The sequence below is a fragment of the Ctenopharyngodon idella genome, chromosome 4 (genome assembly GCF_019924925.1).
Source record: "Ctenopharyngodon idella isolate HZGC_01 chromosome 4, HZGC01, whole genome shotgun sequence".
NCBI classification, from domain to species: Eukaryota; Metazoa; Chordata; class Actinopteri; order Cypriniformes; family Xenocyprididae; genus Ctenopharyngodon; species Ctenopharyngodon idella.
In genome coordinates this window covers 4,731,299-4,752,193 of record NC_067223.1, presented here as the reverse complement: position 1 = coordinate 4,752,193, position 20,895 = coordinate 4,731,299, and the positions used below count along the sequence as shown (strand labels likewise).

The 20,895-nt window shown below is 37.2% G+C and overlaps 2 protein-coding genes across 7 annotated transcripts in view; one reads left to right on the top strand and one right to left on the bottom strand.

The window, feature by feature from the left end:
- The window catches only part of LOC127510966 (fish-egg lectin-like), a 736,337-nt gene that overhangs the window by 250,304 nt on the left and 465,138 nt on the right, over window positions 1-20,895 (bottom strand). Inside the window, exon 1 of one of the 2 annotated variants that reach the window (XM_051891169.1) lies at window positions 19,043-19,049. The exons of the other annotated variant lie outside the window; for it this stretch is intronic. The gene's annotated coding sequence lies outside the window, so the exon portion shown is untranslated. Of the gene's footprint in view, window positions 1-19,042; window positions 19,050-20,895 lie in introns of those variants that run through there. 2 annotated transcript variants of the gene reach the window in all.
- Window positions 1-20,895, top strand: part of nav3 (neuron navigator 3) — a 169,423-nt gene that overhangs the window by 57,876 nt on the left and 90,652 nt on the right. For all 5 annotated transcript variants that reach the window (XM_051891151.1, XM_051891150.1, XM_051891148.1 and 2 more), the window contains exons 4-5: window positions 5,000-5,072; window positions 11,503-11,686. In XM_051891151.1, coding sequence (XP_051747111.1) covers window positions 5,000-5,072; window positions 11,503-11,686 — 257 coding nt within the window. The remainder of the gene's footprint in view (window positions 1-4,999; window positions 5,073-11,502; window positions 11,687-20,895) is intronic.

Below are 20,895 nucleotides of genomic sequence, written 5' to 3'. Positions count from 1 at the left end.
AGCGTTAAATTATGCGGTTGAAATGCCAGGCCAGCGTTTAGTGTTAAGTACATTTCATCTTCGTTGAGAATGTCTGAATCAGTTTTGCTGTCGGGTGCCCATGTGCGCGGGTGCCGTCGTCTTAATGAGACTGCAGTGAAAAAAAGCCCATCTCTGGTGCACCACACATGTTCTGCACTGTGTTGCCATTAAAAGAGGTTTATGAGAGAAGATAATCAAACGTTAAAAGCGCATTAGGCTCTTTGTGTGCGGCTGTGTGTGGGATGTGTGTCATATGAAAAACAGGCTACTTGCCATTGGGACAGATGTAAGAAGAAACAAGATGCTGTCTATACGGATTGCATTAACAATTGCTCATTCATTCGTCATTCTGTGTGTTTGCGAGTGTGTGTGGGAGTTAATACTGTATCTGATCTGTGTGGATCTTTCTGGCTCCATGCTGGATGCTGTGGGGCACTGAGGTTAGAGGATGGATGGATGGAGTTGTGTAGAAGACTGTAAATCTCTGTTACACTAGGACAGCTGTGAGAATGACATTGAATTATATTCTATTCGGCCTTCACAACAGAAATGCAGCATTTTAGTAAATAATGCCAGATAAGCCTTGTTTGGACTGTCAGTCCAAATCCGATTATTTGTGTATCCGATTGGAATCTGATCTAAAAATTTTAATGTCCACACTGTGTGTCGCAAGTGTTCAGATCCGATTTGTGTGTCCATGTCGCTTTTTCGTTTTCCGGAATATCTGCATTGGTTTCTATGGCAATGACGTTGCATTCGTAGGTATACGCCAAAAACAACTACAACAACTGCAATGTGGAGGGGTTTGCAATACAGATGTTGTCTTATTTACATCATGACAATATGTAGCTGCCGGCACTGGACTACTGCGTTATGATGAGGCAACGGCAGAAATTAATCTCCCCGGCCTCAAAACATGTCTCAATTATAGCCTATTGCTAATTTCTGCTCGTCCGGCACTTTGCAACAGCATAGCCTTGTTTCTGCAGCAACTTTCAGCATTTTCCTATAACAACGTCTGACGTTTACGTTTTACGTTGCGTGAGAAAGTCACATAAACCACGTGAAATCCGATCAGAGCGGTCAGACCGAAACGGATTTCCAGAAATGCAATTTGAATAGGATTCCAAACCACATATGAATGTAGCTCGAAACGGATTTGTAAAAATCGCATTTCATGTGGTTTTTGGCCATTCAGACTTGCTAAATCTGATCGGATTTCAATCGGATATGCACAAAAATCGGATTTGGATTGACAGTCTGAACGAGGCTTTAGTGGTGCCTGTATGAACTGTACACTTCTTAGAAATGTTAACCTTGTTTCAAAAGAATCACAATCATTTTTTGAGATGAAGACCAGCTGACTGTACATTATCCATAACTAATTATATGTCTACTTAAAGGATTAGTTCACTCAAAAATGAAAATAATGTCATTTATTACCCTCATGTCGTTCCACACCCGTAAGACCTTCGTTAATCTTCAGAACGCAAATTAAGATATTTTTGTTGAAATCCGATGGCTCAGTGTGGCCTGCATAGACAGCAAAGACATTTCCTCTCTCAAGATCCATTAATGTACTAAAAACATATTTAAATCAGTTCATGTGAGTACAATGGTTCAATATTAATATTATAAAGCGACGAGAATATTTTTGGTGCGCCAAAAAAACAAAATAACGACTTATATAGTGATGGCCGATTTCAAAACACTGCTTCATGAAACTTCGGAGCGTTATGAATCAGCGTGTCGAATCAGCGGTTCGGAGCACCAAAGTCACGTGATTTCAGCAGTTTGGCGGTTTGACATACGATCCGAATCATGATTCGACACACTGATTCATAACGCTCCGAAGCTTCATGAAGCAGTGTTTTGAAATCGGCCATCACTATATAAGTCGTTATTTTGTTTTTTTTTGGCGCACCAAAAATATTCTCGTCGCTTTATAATATTATTATTGAACCACTGTACTCACATGAACTGATTTAAATATGTTTTTAGTACATTAATGGATCTTGAGAGAGGAAATGTCATTGCTGGCTATGCAGGCCACACTGAGCCATCGGATTTAAACAAAAATATCTTAATTTGCATTCCAAAGATTAACGAAGGTCTTACGGGTGTAGAACGGCATGAGGGTGAGTAATTAATGACATTATTTTCATTTTTGGGTGAACTAACCCTTTAACAAAGTTTTAAAAAATAAATGCGAGAAAGAAAATATGAGTGACATGAAACTAGCACAGGTAATTAAGTGACTGAGACAACGTTGCAGTGGTCGTAATACTGTACACACACGCACACACACACACACGCACAAATGTTTTAACCATTGAATGCTGTGATTGACCAATTACAATAAAGTGTTTCAGAGCCATGTGAAACGGTCAGATATTTTAACGAAAGCACTGTATGAATTAATTAGTTTGATTTCTGTTCACTCTGCTTGAATGCAATTTGAACATGCTTAATGAAACGCACACATTAGGAAGCTAACATGCATATTACAATGTGACAGGAGTCAGAAAAACCTACGGTAATGTTCATCTAATACTTGTCTAATGCCTAATAATTGATTTTTAATTAACAACTTTTAATTGTTTGCACTTTTGTATTCTACTAAAAATCGCATTATTGTATTAGTTTTATCTGTATTATCAGTATTTATTTTCAACCAAATCATTTGAAAAGAAAAACGTTTTAATTAATTAATTATTATACAATTTTTAAATTGTATATAACTGTTAAATATTGTTATTTTTTATATAAAATTTTACATGAAGTTCTGCTTAGATTGTTATAGTTCTTTCTGTATTACAGTATTTTTTTATATCAGCATACATTATACAAAGTATAACATGCTACCATGACATACAAACGCTGTGTATATATATATATAGATATAGATATATATATATATATATATAATTTTGAATTAATTAATTACATGATGTCGTGATTAATTAATTAATCGCAATTTAATCACACATCAATTTTGGCTGAGAAATTAACCCCAAAAGATAATTTGAAGTCATTTTTGTGTAAACCATCAAATAGACATTACAAAAAGTAGCTTCAGAAAGAAATATTTTATTTGATTCAACATAGAATTTATTACGCATGAACTTTTGGAACATGAGGCTAAGTAAATGATGACTGAATTTTCATTTTTGGGTGAACTATACGTTTCATTTTTTAATTAATATGGAAATATGAAATTTTTTTTTTTTAATAAAATTAGACTAAATAAGAAACTAAAACTGCCAGTAGGTGGCGGTAAATGTCTTAATGATTTAGTCGTTCGTTTGTTCATTCATTCGATTCATTCAAATGGCTGATTCATTCAGGAGTGAAGTAAATGGTTCTCTTTAGGACTGTTGGACTTGAAGCGGAGCTGCACAGACTGATAGGTGTATTACATCAAAGTACCGCGAGAGCGATTAGAGCAGGAGGATCTGTTTGCTTTTGAATTGCTTTCGCTGTACTTTGATGTCATACACCGATCGGTCTGTGCAGCGCCACCTCAAGTCCAACAAGTCTTTTATGAATGGTCCGCTGAATCATTGGTTTCACTCGGTTTGTTCAAAACGCGGATTCAGAAATGAAACACTGCTATTTATTGTGCGAGCCGGAGACGCAGTTCTGCTTTGTCTTTATATTTTCATTGGTAAATTTGAACAAAACAGAAAAATACTGTGTCTAAAATAACACAATATTAACTTCTTATTTACTGAACTGTTGTATAAATCAGTTATCTATTGCATTTGTACTCTTTATAGCTTATTTGGGACAAAAACAGCATATTGCACTCATTTCTTGTGTGATATCGTGTAACTCATATGATCTAAATATGAGACAAAAACTCAAATGGGCATTTTTGCCCTCATATCTTGAATCTTAGGGACTTTCTGACTGCATTCTATAGGCTTCATTGCTCAGTGAGTTGTTGCCCTGCGTCATATTCATCATCAATCAACTGTATGAAATGTCAGATGACCTACATAGGTCTGGGGCGGGGCAAGTGCGTTAAATGCATAAAAAAATTTAATGCGTTATTTTTTACCATAATTAATTTATCTAATTAACGCGTTAAATCAACAGCCCTAATATATATATATATATATATATATATATATATATATATATATATATGCGCTGACTGAGGCTTTACAGTACCCTTCAAAACAGCAGTAGACATAGTGGAAATCACCCTTGTGAGACTGTGTATTATAGACCATATTAACCACTGTGCACAGGGGCAATCCCTCAGGGTCTCATATACTGTATGAGCTGAGTCAACTGTCCAGCACACAGCACAATGCATTCCACATAGTATTACGTTTGTCGCATAATAATATAGTGCGGTCTGGCCCATTGACCAGATCTGACCCTACTGTACGACTTCTCTAGCATTCTGCCCTATACTAGTGCAAAATATGTGAGCCATGCGTATCACATGGCCAAAGTCCCTTTGTGTGCCCATGAGTGGAGGCGCCATGATAATACCACACTTTCAGTCAAGTGCTGTATTATTACAGCCCGCAACGTCGTGCCTGGTCCGTCTGTCAGCGTGTGTGTAGGTGTGACACACTGCCGTCCCAGTGTCACGCTCCGGGTCCGACCCACAAAGGTTAGCCAGGGGTCATGACACTGTCTGACTCCCGACAATAGGGCCTTTGTAGGAATAAGTCCGTGGATGTGTCCCCGCACAACATCGACATGCGCGTGTCAGCCACACAGACACCAGTTGAGTTGTCATACATGCTGAAATACGCTATTACTGAAGACGACCTTCAGAAGAAACCATTGCAGTCAAAGGCTTTGTTGAACTCTGAATACTGATAGGAATGTGTGTGAGGTTCAATAGCCGCCTCTCTGACATCACTGGTCACTCACATAAACCGTCCACATCCTCAATGCCATGACCATGTGCTGGTGAGTTTGCTCTATGGCTGATCTCTTTGTTTTTGTCTTTCAGATTGAGAATGTGGAGGCTTGTCTGAATTTCTTAGGGGCCAGAGGAGTCAGTGTTCAAGGGCTCTCTGCTGAAGGTAAGACCCCTCTGTCTGCTTGAAACTTGATAACAACTGTTAAATGCCTTCATATACACAAACAGGCCTGCTATTCTTATGATTGGTGGTGTTTGGATCAGTATTGTTGCTACATTACTGCTTATATAGAATGAATGGCTTTTCAAAACCTCCAACATTAAGTATTACATTTTACACATAACATACTGCATATTCAGGCTATGAAAATGAATGATACCTCAAATTGTGTGGCTAGTTTACATTTCTAAGCAATTGTATGAACAGATTTTATTTGTTTTGCATTACAAATATAAAATGGGTGAAAAAGGGGCCCGAGACATATCTAGGGACCAGAATATAATAAAGAAGTGGTTCTCAACCATGGATCCACAGGATGATTTTAAATAATTTAAACTATATTAAAAATACATTTAAAAATGCTATAAAAATGTACTGTACCCCTTAAATAACTCTCATTTTTGTTGTAATACATACAGAATCAGAATCTTCTAGAAACACAATTGAAATTGTCAGGGACAAATCTTTCTCTACTGTCATAGACGGATGTATTTGACCATTGTGCTCGCGTCTTTCGTCTTTTGCAGTGTCTCGCACATGACACGGCGTTCTAAAAACGCGGCACTCAAGTTAAAGTCAGTTCAACTTTTAAAAAACGTGTTTTTTTTTCCCATTCCACTGCCTGCATCTCACGTTTTTCAAAGCAAAAACACGTTCTGTGTGAACGAGCCCATACTGACTTAAGGAATGGATTTTTTTAATTGAGCTTATAAATAACCAATAACGAACACCATAGGAACCACCCAAAAAAAAACAAAAAATTTCATTTAGCTCTGTGTACATACACAGTTAAAGGATTAGGTCACTTTAAAATGAAAATTACAGCAAGCTTTACTCACCCTCAAGCCATCCAAGGTGTATATGAATTTCTTCGTACTGATGAACACAATCTGAGAAATATTAATAAATATCCTGACGCATTCAAGCTTTATAATGGCAGTAAACGAGACCACTGAGTATAAAGCTCAAGAAAGTGCTTCCATCCAAAACAAAACGTACCCCACACGGCTCCGGGGGCTAAAGAAAGGCCTTCTGAACAAAGCAATGCATTTGTGTAAGAACAATATCCATATTTAACAAGTTATAAAGTAAAATATCTAGCTTCCGCCAGACCGCCTTCCATATAACTTACGAAGAAACTGTAACGCCTCTAGCAGTTCAAAATGCTTATACTACGTCCTACGCCTTCCCTATTCAACTTACAAAAAAAGTCTTCCTAAGTTGAATACGGAAGGCGGTCTGACGGAAGCTAGATATTTTACTTTATAACTTGTTAAATATGCATATTTTTCTTACACAAATGCACTGCTTCGCTTCAGAAGGCCTTTATTAACCCCCCAGAGCCGTGTGGAGTATGTTTTGCATACTTGTTGGTCCTGTTCACTGCCAGTATAAAGCTTGGATGCTTCAGGATATTTATTAATATAACTCTGATTGTGTTCATCAGAAAGAAGAAAGTCATATACACCTAGGATGGCTTGACGGTAAGAAAAGCTTGGGGTAATTTTCATTTTAAAGTGAACTAATCCTTTAAGTATCACATCATTGTTATAGCTACATTGGTAATAGAATATTTGAGCCCATAGTTGATATTTTAATCTTATAATTTTTAGATCGTTTTAGGTTTCTTAGAACTGCTGCGCTGACATACCACAAAGATCCTTGATTTTCTTTTTTGGCATAAGCAGGAGCTCAAGTGTACTAAATCTTGAGTAGAATGATATCATTAACTTAAAGCAGCTTGGATACTGTATTCACTGTCCCGCTAAATTCAGCACCATGATTGCACAGGGTCCATAAATATACAGTGTATTGGGTTTCTCAAAGCTTTCATCACACACTGTTCCCCTACTTTTGCTGTGTATGTGTGTATGTTGAGCATCTTTCCTAAAGCTGTGAGTAGTTGTCTTAATTAAATTAGCTGAGGTTTCAGAGTTTGGGTTTTGAAGGCTTGCATACGCTTGTGTTTAGTATTTTATGAGGCATGCCGACTCGAGACCTTTATAAAATAAGTTGTTTTTTTGTTTTTGATGTGCCTGAGTGCGTAGGAGTTTTCCAAGGAAAATGAATGTAATAATGTCTAAACCACAGACAATGTCACATATATAGTATTTCTCTTTTCTGTCAATGTTAAATTTATTTATTTTTGAATTTATTTTGAATTAAAATATATTTCCTAGACAACGACATTCAATTCAGAGCAGATTAAATTTCACTCCTCCAGAAGTATCCTCTATTTATTAAATAAAATGCCTTCAGTTATGCTATTTAGTTTAATAGCACTAAACTGCAAGTCATTCCATAAAAAAGAGTACCATTTTGTTTTGCAAGCTTAAATATATAAATGAAAAAAGTATTTAAAACTTAAAATTAAAAATGTCATTATTAGTAGTAGTAGTAGTATTGCCACTGTACACTCTAAAAAATACTGGGTTGTTTCAAAATTAAATTTGGGTCAAATATGGACAAACCCAACCTTTGGGTTAAAAATGTAATTAAAAAATTTAACCCAGTGCTTGGGTTTGTCCATTTTTGACCCAAATTTGGGTTGAAACAACCCAGCATTTTTTGTGTAGTCTGCATTCACAGGCTAATTAATAACTAATTCGTCACTTATTTCCCTTAAAATTATGACAAACTGTCATTTTAAGATGGAACCTCTTCTTTGAAGAGAAAGTAACATCATTCAGGTTTTCAGACACTAGGAGACTCAATGCATTCTATTAGCACTTAATGTCATTCTTTGTCTGACAGATTGTCTAATATACTTTAAAACAAATCACCTTTCCAAATTTAAAAAAGGCATTAGTTTCATACAGTGACTCTTACCACTCTAACTGTATGTGTACAGTTGTCACATTTGTCTATTTCTATTGCTTCAAGGAATTTTAAGAGAAACATCTGAGACAAAGTTGATACTTAAACGAAACCTGACCTCCTTCGCTTTGAAAGCGCATCCTCTGTGCAATAAAATTATCCTCTGGGAAAGTTTCCTCTCTACCCCTGCTGAGTGTTATCCTAGCCCTCTTCCCCCAGAACAGTCCAATAATAATAGGTGCAAGCTCTCAATATTCCTTTTCCTGCTGCAGTGGCCATGACTTTCTGTTCGCGGTGTGTAGGGTATCAGAACGCACAGCGGGATTGCGGTTTTAAGTGCTTTTTTAAGTGCAGTGCACACCATGACCTCTGTGCAGAGTGAGCTTTGATCTCATTGGCTGTGAGGATCTGGTGAAAAGGTGCAGTTCGTTAAAGAGCAGGTTAGTCCTAAAGACTCCTCATAGGGTCAAAGGGGGCACCTTCAGCGGTGACCTGACCGTGAAACCCACCACGATAAGAAACACTCAAGTGTATAAAGACACTCACGCAGCTGACGTCCGCGCTAACTCAGCGTAACTGAAGAGGCACTTCCTCTGAGCTGTTTAATCCTTTTGTTAAAAAAAAAATATCCTCACAAGTCATACAAAAGAGATCAAGCATGACCTTCTCAGGTATTCAAATTGAAAGACACTCATTAAAATGTAAAATACAGGAAGCCTGTTTTCATAGAAATCACTTTTAATAATCTCAGCTGGGTTAAAGGAATAGTTCACTCAAAAATGAAAACTCTCATCATTTATTCACCCTCATGTCGTTGCAAACCTGTAATGACTTTCTTTCTTCTGTAAAACACAGAAATAAAGGCCCGGGGGCTGTTAAGCTCCAAAAAATGATGACATAATATGAATAATAAAGCTGAATACAGAGTGTCTATTTACATATTTACATATACATATAACATTTACATATAAGTGCAAATAACATCCCTTGTTCGCAAATGCTATTTACACTAGCTCCGCCCACCAATGTCTGGTTGGGCCACTCAAGTTTTAAAAAAGAGGCATGGAATTCAACGTCTTAAGTGGCGTAGCAGTAGTGAGTAAGGCTTGCAGACCTGGCTTTTAACATGATCGACACGGGTTCAAATCCGCCTTTTGCCTTTTCGCCTTTTGGAAATAAACTGCAAACGAGTGTTTAATAATATTAAAAGTGTTTCTTGAGTAGGGTTAAGGGAAGGTGTAGGGAGGGTTTTTATTCTCCCAATAAAGGCAGCATCCATTTAATAATTTTAATAAATATAATCATTTACACTCTGATTATTGCATCTTGTTAATGTACAAAAATACTGAGGTGCAAATAGTATCTGCCAATATAAATTATAGATAGCATCTAATTACTATTTACTCTTATTGCAAAGAACTGATAATTTTACATGGTGTAAATAGAATCTATCACTATTTTCACCTAGTGTAAATAGCATATTGCTAAGAAAATGCTGCTATTGTCACTTAGTGTAAATAGAATATATTGCTATTTTCACTTAGTGTAAATAGCATCTACAGCTATTTGCATAGTGTAAATAGTATCTATCGCTAAGAAAATATGCTATTTTCACTTAGTGTAAATAGCATCTAATTGCTATTTACACTAAGTGTAAATAGCACTTAGTGTAAATAGCCGCTGCCTAAAAATTAATGTTTCTTGAACACCGAATCAGCATATTAAAATGATTTCTGAAAGTTGTCAGTGCAGACTGGCGTAATGGCTGATGAAAAAACAGATTTTCTGTCACAAAATATGAATATAAACTTATTTTAAATTGTAATATTTTACAATATTACTGTTTTACTGTATTTTTGAGAACATAATGAGGATACGTGACGTTCAAAAACATTTAAATATCTTACAAACTCCAAACTTTTGAACGGTAGTGTATATACATCCTATCCACTTTGTAATTCTGTACAAAGTATTGCATGTTTACTGGCAATTTTGGCTAGGGAATGATAGGACACTACTGTATACAGAGGAAGTGGTCAAGGTCACATCTCTGTAAATAGATAATGTATTCACACTTCCCTGTCCTCACTTCCCTTAATGAACCCATCTGAACAGATACGCCTTTCACCTTGTGTGGCTACAGTGACGAGAAGGCCTGATGACTCCACATTTAAACTTCTGCTTAAAGTGTGCTAATTTGCATGCGACTTTTACTTTCCAAGTTTCCAATGTAAATCCTAGCTCACTGGTGTTTGTTTACATGGTTTTGACCAGTACTGTCATGAAAAAATAACATTTGATTAGTTAATGTAAAGATTCTGAAAGAGTTCTTCTTTGAAGTAGATGTCACAATCATTTATTATGATTTTACAGTAGTACAAATGTTTGTGGAAATGGCATAATGGCATAATGTGAATCAATATAGCCCCCTAGCTAAAGCCTTTGCCAAAATCTAAATGCGCTCCATATGCTGTTGCACAAAGCAATTGTGAGGAAAAATAATAATTCCCCACATTAATGCAAACATACAAAATGTATTTACAAATTAGGCTGCCGGGATAAACAGTTATTGCTTCTCTCATTTTCTGCATTGACCTAAAGTGCAACGACACCAAATGGTGCCAAATTTCTGTCGCCTGACTCAGAAAGTATGTTCAGTGGAACATACCATCTGAGCACTTTATTATGTAGAATACAAATTACAGCTCCGCACAGTCTCAAATTGAACCAGGGGCAGATTAATAACCCTAAACATCGCTGACGGGCAGAACAAACAGGCGGGCTGTCAGAAATAAACCGGATTCTTCTCTTTAGCGCTGCCTCAGCACTGCCATCCTTCAGTTGCTTTCAGCACCAGCCATTAGCAGTGTTTGACTATGAATGAAGGCCATTTCATGAACGGCCACATGAGAGCAAAGCATTGCTGGCAGGCAGAGCGCAGACAATCGATGCCTTTGCCTTCATCTTCAGTCCTTTATCTCTATGATCAGAGCAACGCCATGCTGCCACTTATTCAAACTCACAACCTCAATTTTGAAGAAGTTTGAAAAGCATTCCTTGTAGGACACCTCACACTCACAGCGCTCATGTGCATAAGATAATCACGTCTGAGCTTCTAAACTCCATCCGGCACTTCAAAGTTTTGCTTATTGAATCAGCATCTCCTTGTAAAAGGTCTCAATTAAAAGTCAGATCCAATCATGCCAGCAACTGTTTACAAATGTTAACATCTAATTTATGACGCACAAGACTCCAGACAGTCAAATGACCATGCTAATCTTGGATCCTCCAGACAGTTGCATATTGTCATACTGTGTATAACTTCCTCATTCAGAGAACAGAACATATCTGCCCCATATTCTCAACTGATTGTAAACGCAACTTGAACTTCCTTATAATGAGGCTAGCTACCATGTGACCCAACGGCAGTTTCTTCTGCCTTGATCCTGTACTCAAAACTTGATGTATTTAAGGTTTGGTGCATCAATGTAGTCGTTCACAGGATTAAAGAGCTCTTCCTGTGGTACTTTCTAAATCTGGTGTGTTTGATCTTCAGAGGTGTGTAATGGGAATCTGAAGAGCATCCTGGGTTTGTTCTTCATCCTGTCCCGCTACAAGCAGCAACAGCAGCACCAGCAGCAGTACCTGCAATCGTTAGTGGAGCTTCAACAACACGTCACACATCAGACCACAGGGGCGGCGCCAGCGAGCCAGCACAAAACACAAGACATGCAGTCCAGGTAGGACACGTCTAATTATACTTGTTGCTGTTGCTCCTCTATTTGTGTTCTGCATCTTTAGTCATGAAATATATGGCTAAATAAATAAATAAAAAAGCTGAAATTGTTGAATTCTGTGTTCATAAACCTTGAAAGACTTATATTTTACTGTCTTTAAGTCCTACAGACAATTTTACAACCCATGTTTTCCAGAGCTTATTCTGGAGATGTTTTGGAAAGTATTTTTTGTGTTTCGTCAATTGAACAGTCAACACAAAGGTACAAAATAATTACAAAAACAGCTCACTGTTGTTCACATAAAATTACATATGGCATCAACTGTATCTAAGACAGTATCTACACGGGAAGCACTAGATCAAAATCAGTTGAGTCATTCTGAAAAAAAAGTATTAGTAATTTATAAATATCACATTTATTATTTTTATTATTATTTTAAGTAAATTGATAATATAATATAAATAATTAAAATGTAATATAATAATTTAAAATGTTGACTTTTACACTAAAGACACTGCAGGGCTCAGCAATAAGGACTGCCCGATGGCCCGGGGCCAGTGTGAACGACGCTCGGGACAGTAGACGGAACGGTCACTTGCCCGATCGGGCCAGTGCTGTAGGGTGTGCAATATATATCGTCTATGATATCGTAATTGTTGATTTAACGATCTGAAATTATCGAGTATGTCCCTCACTTTACAAAAACACACCCTTTGAGCGCACACATGCACTACGTGACGTAGTCTAGTAGGTTAGACTAGTGCGCGTGCATATTTAGAGTGTACGCTTTCACTGCATGATTTTGTCTATTAAAATGCCTTTAGAATGCCCCCAGAATTCAAGAAAAGGGGCAAAAATGCCCCAGTATATCTTTAATATTTATATCATTTAATATAGTTAACCAATATTACACATCGCCATTTTTCTCCAAATATCAAATGTGATACTGATTTTATACAATGTACAGTTTAATAAACAAGAACTTAATATCAAGTGACTTACATTTTAGACACCAAATCGCCTGTTTCACTCTATTTCGGCAACAAAAATAGTTCCGAACAAAGTCCACAGAATTGTTTTGCGTCTCTGAGCAACACTTCCTGAATGAATCAGCCATTTGAATGAATCGGTTGAATCCGGTTGAATCTCAATGACTCGCTCATTAACAGGGACTTGTAGCCACCTACTGGCGGGTTTAACTTCAGGTTTAAAGTGTCTTTTCATTTTTAAAATAATTTCAAATAACAGTATTTAACATTTTATATTTTCAACATTCAAAACATTATTTATGCATCTGTAACTGCTATTGACTGATTAATAAAGTTCTCTATAATCTATAGTTATATTATATATCTATAGTTAAATAGTTATAGATATTACAATTTCTGTACCTGAAAATCTCCTGTTTAAACCTACATGAAAAACTTGAAAGGCATTGTTTATTTCATTTATATTTATTTCATTTGTTCTGTTGTACTCGTAATTTGATTATTTATTACTATTTTATTACTTGCTGTTTATTTATCTAACAATATTTAAAATTTAAGTGAGTTAATCTAGTAGCTTTTGGTGTCATAACCCAATTTATTAAGGTTACATGTATCAAAAACAATGAAAACAATAACTTGGCTTATTTTATAGGCCCATTTTCTTTTCTGTTACTTTATAAATTTTTTGTTGTGGGGCAAGTGAAAATTTTGGCGGGGCAAGTAAAAATTTGAACTACTGGCCCACCCGGGCCAGTAGAAAAAATCCTTAGCGTTGAGCCCTGCACTGCTCAACAGCATTTGAAAGCAGGTGGATATGACATAGACATATCTATTGAGCACGTGAACACAATGGCCAATCAGAGGTGTTTAAGAATCCGCTTAACAGTGCTCAAAAAGCTTGGGGGAAATGCTGGTATCGTCACATTTTTTAAATTTCAGTACTGACTTGGTACCGAAGTCGGTACTTTTGACAACAATAAGTGTATATAATATATATAATTACACTTAACATATAAATACATGTCATATGTATACACTATTTGAACTGAAATGGTTAGTAACTAGTTAAACAGAATAATAGAGCTGTGTGTGTGTGTGTGTGTGTGTGTGTGTGTGTGTGTGTGTGTGTGTGTGTGTGTGTGTAAAAGGAAGGCCATGACTGTGATGTAAATAGATGAGTAATCTTAGCAGCAGCTACAGAGAGAAGATGCCACACATGAGTGGCATTACACAGCCTGGCTCACGTTACCTGGCCCAGAATGCATATGTGTGTGTGTGTGTGTGTGTGTGTGTGTGTGTGTGTGTGTGTGTGTGTTTGGGACAGGCAGAAAAGCACGAGTGTGCGTTTTGTAGTGCTGAGTTCTCTGTGCTGTCAGCATTCACAAGTGCAAAGAGAAGAGGGAGAGAGAGAGGAAGAGAGTGAGAGAAAGACAACAGCTGCCCCTCATTCTTGTCCAGGGCCTGTGGGATTTCTCTCTCTCTCTCAACTCAGATCCAGCAGTGACAGGTGTTCAGAGGGCCTTGGACTGCCAGCCTGAAACACACACACACACACACACACACACACAGCTTTAGCATTCCACACACACCAAATGACATCAGTGAGCAGAATTAGGCCAGGAGGGCTGTAGATTGGCCGCACTCCTCGAGGATGTTGTAAACCCAGTCTCCTCAAATAACTATCACAGTTCTGTCCAGACAGTCTGATAAAAAGGAAGCTATTGTATTGCGTTAGGAAATGTTTCTTCAAACGTTTACTGGCTTGGGGTTACAGGTGTTAAAATGGGTTGCTGGCTGATTATCTTTGTGTAAGTGTGTGTGTGTGTGTGTGTGTGTGTGTGTGTGTGTGTGTGTGTGTGTGTGTGTTGTATCAGTCACAGGGGTCTAGGCGATTCGTCAACTCTGGTCTTTGGCTAACAGCACAGAAATGCATTAAACAGACTCCTGGGGTTTCTTAAAGCATTTTAGCTTACTGGCAAAAGCGTATCACATACTCAGTGAATAAACTCATTATGTTTAATCCCCTTGTGATGCTTTTTTTCTTCTTCTTTTTTTTTTCAAAAAGGAATTAATGGTTAAAATGGTCTTCTATACACTGTCCTAAGCAACTGTCATATGTCAAGTTGCCGGTGGTTTTTCTGTCCATACTTAAAAAGACATTCCTTTCAGAAGCCAGGCAGAAGATAGTTCATGTTATATAGAGTACAGCAGAATTTTGGAGCCATTAAATTTCACTGTGGGCAGAGCTACTCAGCACTGTCTGTATAATATAATATAATATAATATAATATAATATAATATAATATAATATACATTTGCCGTTTTCTTAAACACCTCTGATTGGCCATTGTGTTCACGTGCTCAGACACAGATATGTCTGTGATTGGCTACAATGATCAACGCTTCAAAAACATGTAAATAGACGTCTTTGACTCTCTTCACCAAGCGTTTACACAAATACACAAGGGAGCGTTTGAAAACAAGGGTCTCTCAGCAGATCCCTAATATATCAGCTGATAGAAGGATCTGACACAGACATATCTGTTGAGCATGTGAACACAATGGCCAATCAGAGGTGTTTAAGAATCCGCTCAAAAGTGCTTAAAATGCTAGGGGAAAATGCTGGTATCGTCACATTTTTAAAATTTCAGTACCGACTTGGTACCGAAGTCGGTACTTTTGACAACACTAATATATAGATATGGTTATATATGTTTATTTAACATAAAAATACATGTCATATGTATACGCTATTTGAACTGAAATGGTAAGTAACTAGTTTTATAATATAATATAATATAATATACATTTGCCAACTCTCGTTGAAAATTAATGACATCTCTAGACACTAGGCATCACTACTCTTTTCTTTGAAAATCACTGTCAGTGTAAACACTCATAAGATCCAAATTTAAGTTTTGTGGCTTTTATTCAATGTCTTTTAGCTTTGAGGACATCTATACTCTATATTTGTACTGATAAAACTTAACAACATGATCTTTTAGCTGATATAGGCATTTGAAAAATACTGATGACTCATCTTGCACCCAGGGGCATACCTAAATTTTTGTCCAATCAAATGTTCTCTCGAATAAACATGCCTCTCCTCATAACCTTACTTGCTATATTCTAGCCAAACCGTATCATGGTTCCTAGCTGTGACGTAAACTAGAGACTATTAACTATTTACCAAAAAGGACAAGCCCTTCGATATGTCCCGCCCCAATTTCCTGTTCCAATAGGAAATACATAAGCACAGAAAAGAGACTGCTACATTTAGTGCTAATACATAGATTTACATACATTTTATCACTTGTTACTGGTGACAACATGGTATAAGATGCTGTTGCTTTTGCTTAAAAAATGGAAATTCACTTTTAACACTGTGACACCAAGTCAGCTGGATATCTGTTTTGTTTTGAAGATCTAAATACCATAATACAACACTGTCTGAGATCCCTGGGAATGAGGGGGGAGCTTTTTATAATGCACTCTGGCTGGTTTTACCCACAGGCACTGCTCCCATTTACAGTTTTAGAGATCCAGGCTTTCTATAGCCAACACCTGCTGGACTAACGGTCAGAGAGAGAGAGAGAGAGAGAGAGAGAGGGATAGCTGGACATTGCGGTGCCTTTAGGTCTGGGGAAGATATGGGGGGTGAAGTGTCATCCCTCCCTCTCAGCGCACCATGTCTCGAGGTGAACGGCTCGACTTGGTTGTCTCATGCTCGCGATTGCCTGCCCCCAGCTCACGGGACAGGAAGAGCAGACTGTCCTATGGGAGAAAGTCTGACAGCAATAGGTACAGTAGTATTGATCGTGTTACATATCTGGGTTACTTTGACTGGAAACCACATGTCTGTTGTTAATTTTTTAAGGTAGTTTATTAATCCTTTTTGGTCTGTGCTGTTCAGAGTTTTCAGGCTATTGTGTCCCTCCAGATTTGATAATTATTCTGGGTCCACAGTGTGACATTTTATATTTAGGTGTTTAGTTCCTTTTTTGGAAGTTGTCTGTTCTGCTTTGAAAATGAGATGCTTCTCTCTCGGGAGGTAAGTTTAAACTCATTTTACGGATTGTTGGACTTTTTAAAAACTTTTCAGCAGGGTGGTCACTCTTTGCTTCCTGTCTTTTGCTGTTGGAAGTCATATAGTATTATTGCATTAGAACTTGTAAAGTACTGCTAATTAAGAGATTTTTATTTTAAAGATAGGATTGTCAAAAATATTTACTAAAACATTACATAACACATCTGAAACTTAATCTAAAATAATAATCAAATGTACTATATATTAAAATGCAATGGAGGTATTTATCAAAATAGACATTGAGTAGTTTGTTACAATGCAAATGTTATATCTGCGGTGTTGTTTGATACTTTTTTACAGCCAGTTGGAAAGTTTTGATTTATAATTTATGCATTTGTAATGCGTTTTTTGATTCTTTGGTCGATACGACAGTGGTCTTGAAACCTATTGGCGTGGATGTTATGTAGCAACAGATTTGAGTTGGGAGGGCTAATCTTGAGACTTATTGATTCCCATTAGAGAAACTGTAGTGAGTGGTTTTGTAATCCTCACTAAACCTAATTGTTTAGATTCAATTTAAGATTTTCTGATTAGTGACCTTGGCGGAGTTGGTCTGTGTTTGATTTCTCACTGTGAAGTGTGTCTAAATGGCCCACAGCACAGATTTATCCTTGAGATTGTCAGTCTCACCACTGTCGTACTTTCATACTGCTTGGCTGAATGCTTTTAGAAGTAAATGAAAAAGAAAGAAAAAGTTGTAGAGCAAGGAATGTTTTTTTCAACCATCCTGTCCCAGCTGAGTTCCTCTTTGAGTTGGAGGAGAAACGATGGGCCTCATTAATCATGTGGACATGATCACATTCTCAAGAGAGAGAATGAGAAAGTGAAAGACAGTGTTAGTGTCTCACTGGAGCTGTCTTTGGTTACAATGCTTGTTAACCTGCTGTCTTGCCTCCTTCTTTCACTGTCTTCCTCTCGTTCTCTCAGTCTGGTGAAGTCTTTGTTGCTCCTCAGGGTTTTTCCTGAGGGAGTCTGTAATTTTAAGCCAGTTCCTTGTCACGCACTCTCCGTAGAAACTTGTTAAAGTGAAACATTCATGGTGGTCATAATGATCTCCTTCTGAGCAGACACACCCACCTTCTCAGTCACTATGGGCAACTTTTGGAAGACTCTTTTGGAAGAATGGAATGGAAATACATTTTTTTGTCACTATCAATAACCAACAAGATAAAACTGGTCTTTTGGAATTCAGATGAAAGCTGGTTTTACCCAAGCAGCAACCTTCCGTTCTCTCTCTTGAAACCAACACGCAAGTGACTTAAACTGCAATTCATTGCCTGGCCACTAGAGACAGGCTCCAAAAGGGAGCCAATCCCATAGACCCCCAATGTTAAAACTTTACAGCAGAAAAAAATACGTTTACAGCCTGGTACAAAAAAATTAGTTTTGGTCTATATAACTAATTTTACCCTTCATGACAACTGTGAGGGGGGCAATTGTTTTTACAACTCATCCGTTTAAATTATATTAAGCCTTAAAGTTCTGCATAATTAAGGGCGTGGCCACTTGAGTGACAGGTAGATTGCTGCTGCTGTCACTACTAGCCATTCGTCTACTGTCTGTTAGCCGTCACGTCACCTCAGCTAATTCCAGCCGCTGAACTTGGCATCATTGTTGGATCGTCTTGGCATTGGCTAAAAGTTTTGATTTACTACAATGACAATGGCTGAAGAATATGTCTTTCAAGACACCACAAAATCTGACAGCACTGCTTGGATATTATAATTAAAACTGCTGCACTGTTTTGAAAAATATACTTTGGACGTGGGCATATTTGTTTGTGAGAGGCTAACATATACGATCGTATACAGTTTTACAACATAAACGGTGCTCAGATTGCATAATTTCTTGAAGAACGATGATGGAGAGCAGATCGTTCAGAAGAAATATGACGCAAACAATGGACAGTTTATCAATATTTCATGAATTTAACGCTTTTGTGGACAAAAAGTGCTGTTGGATGTTTTTGAATGGATGCTTATCATGGACATTTTATCAAAGTGCAGCGGATTTGATTAATCTCACGACCGTTATTTCATTACAAAGGTATGAAGTCCTCTTTTGATTTTTTTGCGTGTTGTCATTTGCACATCCGACAGAAATTACAATGTTACTGGTGCTGGAGCATCTATATTGTAAAACAGACACCGTAGATTGACAGTAAACCCTTAGAACTTTCAAATGATGTATAACTTATCTTCTTTATTAATATTTTAGATAGTATCTAAGAAGATAGATAGCTCCTTAGCCTGAGATAACTTGATCACGTCAAGCTAGGTGGGTGTGGTTTCAGCAGCCAGGCACCTCAGCTCCACCCACATCCTGCCTCTTTGCCCATTTTCGGTTCCATCCAAGAGTGACGTGCGGTAACGTGCGGTAACTTGCTGCCAAGATGGCGACACTTTGGGCTTCAAAAATGAGCTTCAGAAACCTACGGGTGACGTCACGAATGCTACGTCCATGTTTTATACAGTCTATGCTTTTACCTTATGTCCTAATGGCCGTGACATGACACAATCACAGCCAATCAGAACATTGACATTTAATTATCTGCAACAGGTTTTTGAACCAATGTAATTTCACTGTGGGCATGGTTGCCTATCATAAATCAAATGACTGAACACTTTTTGCGTGAAGTGTTATGTTGTTTCTTTCTGGTCTAAATTTGTCATTCATGATCAAAGATGGTGAATATGGTTGATCAGCTTGATTGCCACCTGGTTTTGACCTTATAAACCATTCTGATTAGCAGTTGTATACCACTTTGGTCCAGCAACAAACCATATTGATGAAATTAAGCTGATATGAGCTGTTGTTTTCCATGGTGATAGCAACTAGGTGCTGTTTAGATAGATGTCTTCTTGAGGTAACTGTTGAACCACTGCGAGCTGGACATTCACTCATTTTCATTCTCTCTCATCCTTCCACTTTCATCAATTTTCATCCATCTATTGACATTCTCGTTCCATCACGCAGCGCTCACGAACCTGCTAAACGCCAAAGCTTGTCAAGGCACATTCACTGCTTAGACACAGCATATCTAAACATATATAAACACAAATGCACACCCAAAACGAACAAAGGCAGTGTCAGTCAGCTGTCAGGGGCTGGAGAGAGAGAGATTTGAGACCTATACAGCCAACTGTTCTGTGTTTTGTGTTTGGCCTGAGGTGTTTGTGCTTTGTTTTATGTGTTTGTGTGTGTGTTGTAAGTACAAGTTCTACTGGCTGGACCTCCATCCATCATATTCGACAAAATGCATTCATTCATCCCAGCCTCAGGCAAGGGTCTTCTCTGTCCTTATAGAGATCAGTTCAGTTATATATATATATATTATTATATTAATTATTAACTTATTACAGTTTTCATTATACAGTATGTATACTACTGTTATAAAGTTCAGTCAGAGTTGGTAAGATTTTTTTTTTATGTTTTTGACAAAGTGTTATGCTCTCAAAGGCTGCATTTATTTGTTCGAAAATAGTCAAAACTGTAAAATTGTAAAATTTTACAATTTAAAATAACTGTTTTCTATCTTAATATATTTTAAAATGTAATTAATTTCTGTAATGGCAAATCTGAATTTTTAGATTTGTCTTCAGTGTCACATAGTCCTTAAGAATTCATGCTTGATTTGGTGCTAAAGAAACATTTATTATTATTATCACAGTTGAAAAAAGTTGTGCTACTTAATATTTTTGGTGGAAACGTGGTACTTTTTGCAGGATTCTTTGGTGAATAAAGAGTTCAATAGTACATGTAAAATGTAAAAGTTTTTACTGTCGCTTTTGATCAGTCTACTGCATCCTTGCTAAATAAAACTATTAATTTCCTCTATTAAAATCTTACTTACCCCAAACTTTTGAAGGGTGTATATTTATGTATTATTTATACACACAGTTCCCACAGTATATACAGTACAGGCTTCAAGTAAAGTGTTCCTGGAAGAGGTGTGTGTTTGTGTGAGAGAGTGAGTGTGTGATTAAACCTTTTTTTCTTTTGGTGACTGGACCTACAGGAATATCATCTCTGTCTTGTGGGATTTCTTTCTTTGAGTTATATGTTGTTATGGAGGTCAGTCTAAACTGATCAGTGATTCAGCACTATAGAGAATAAAGCTCTTACTGTATTCACAC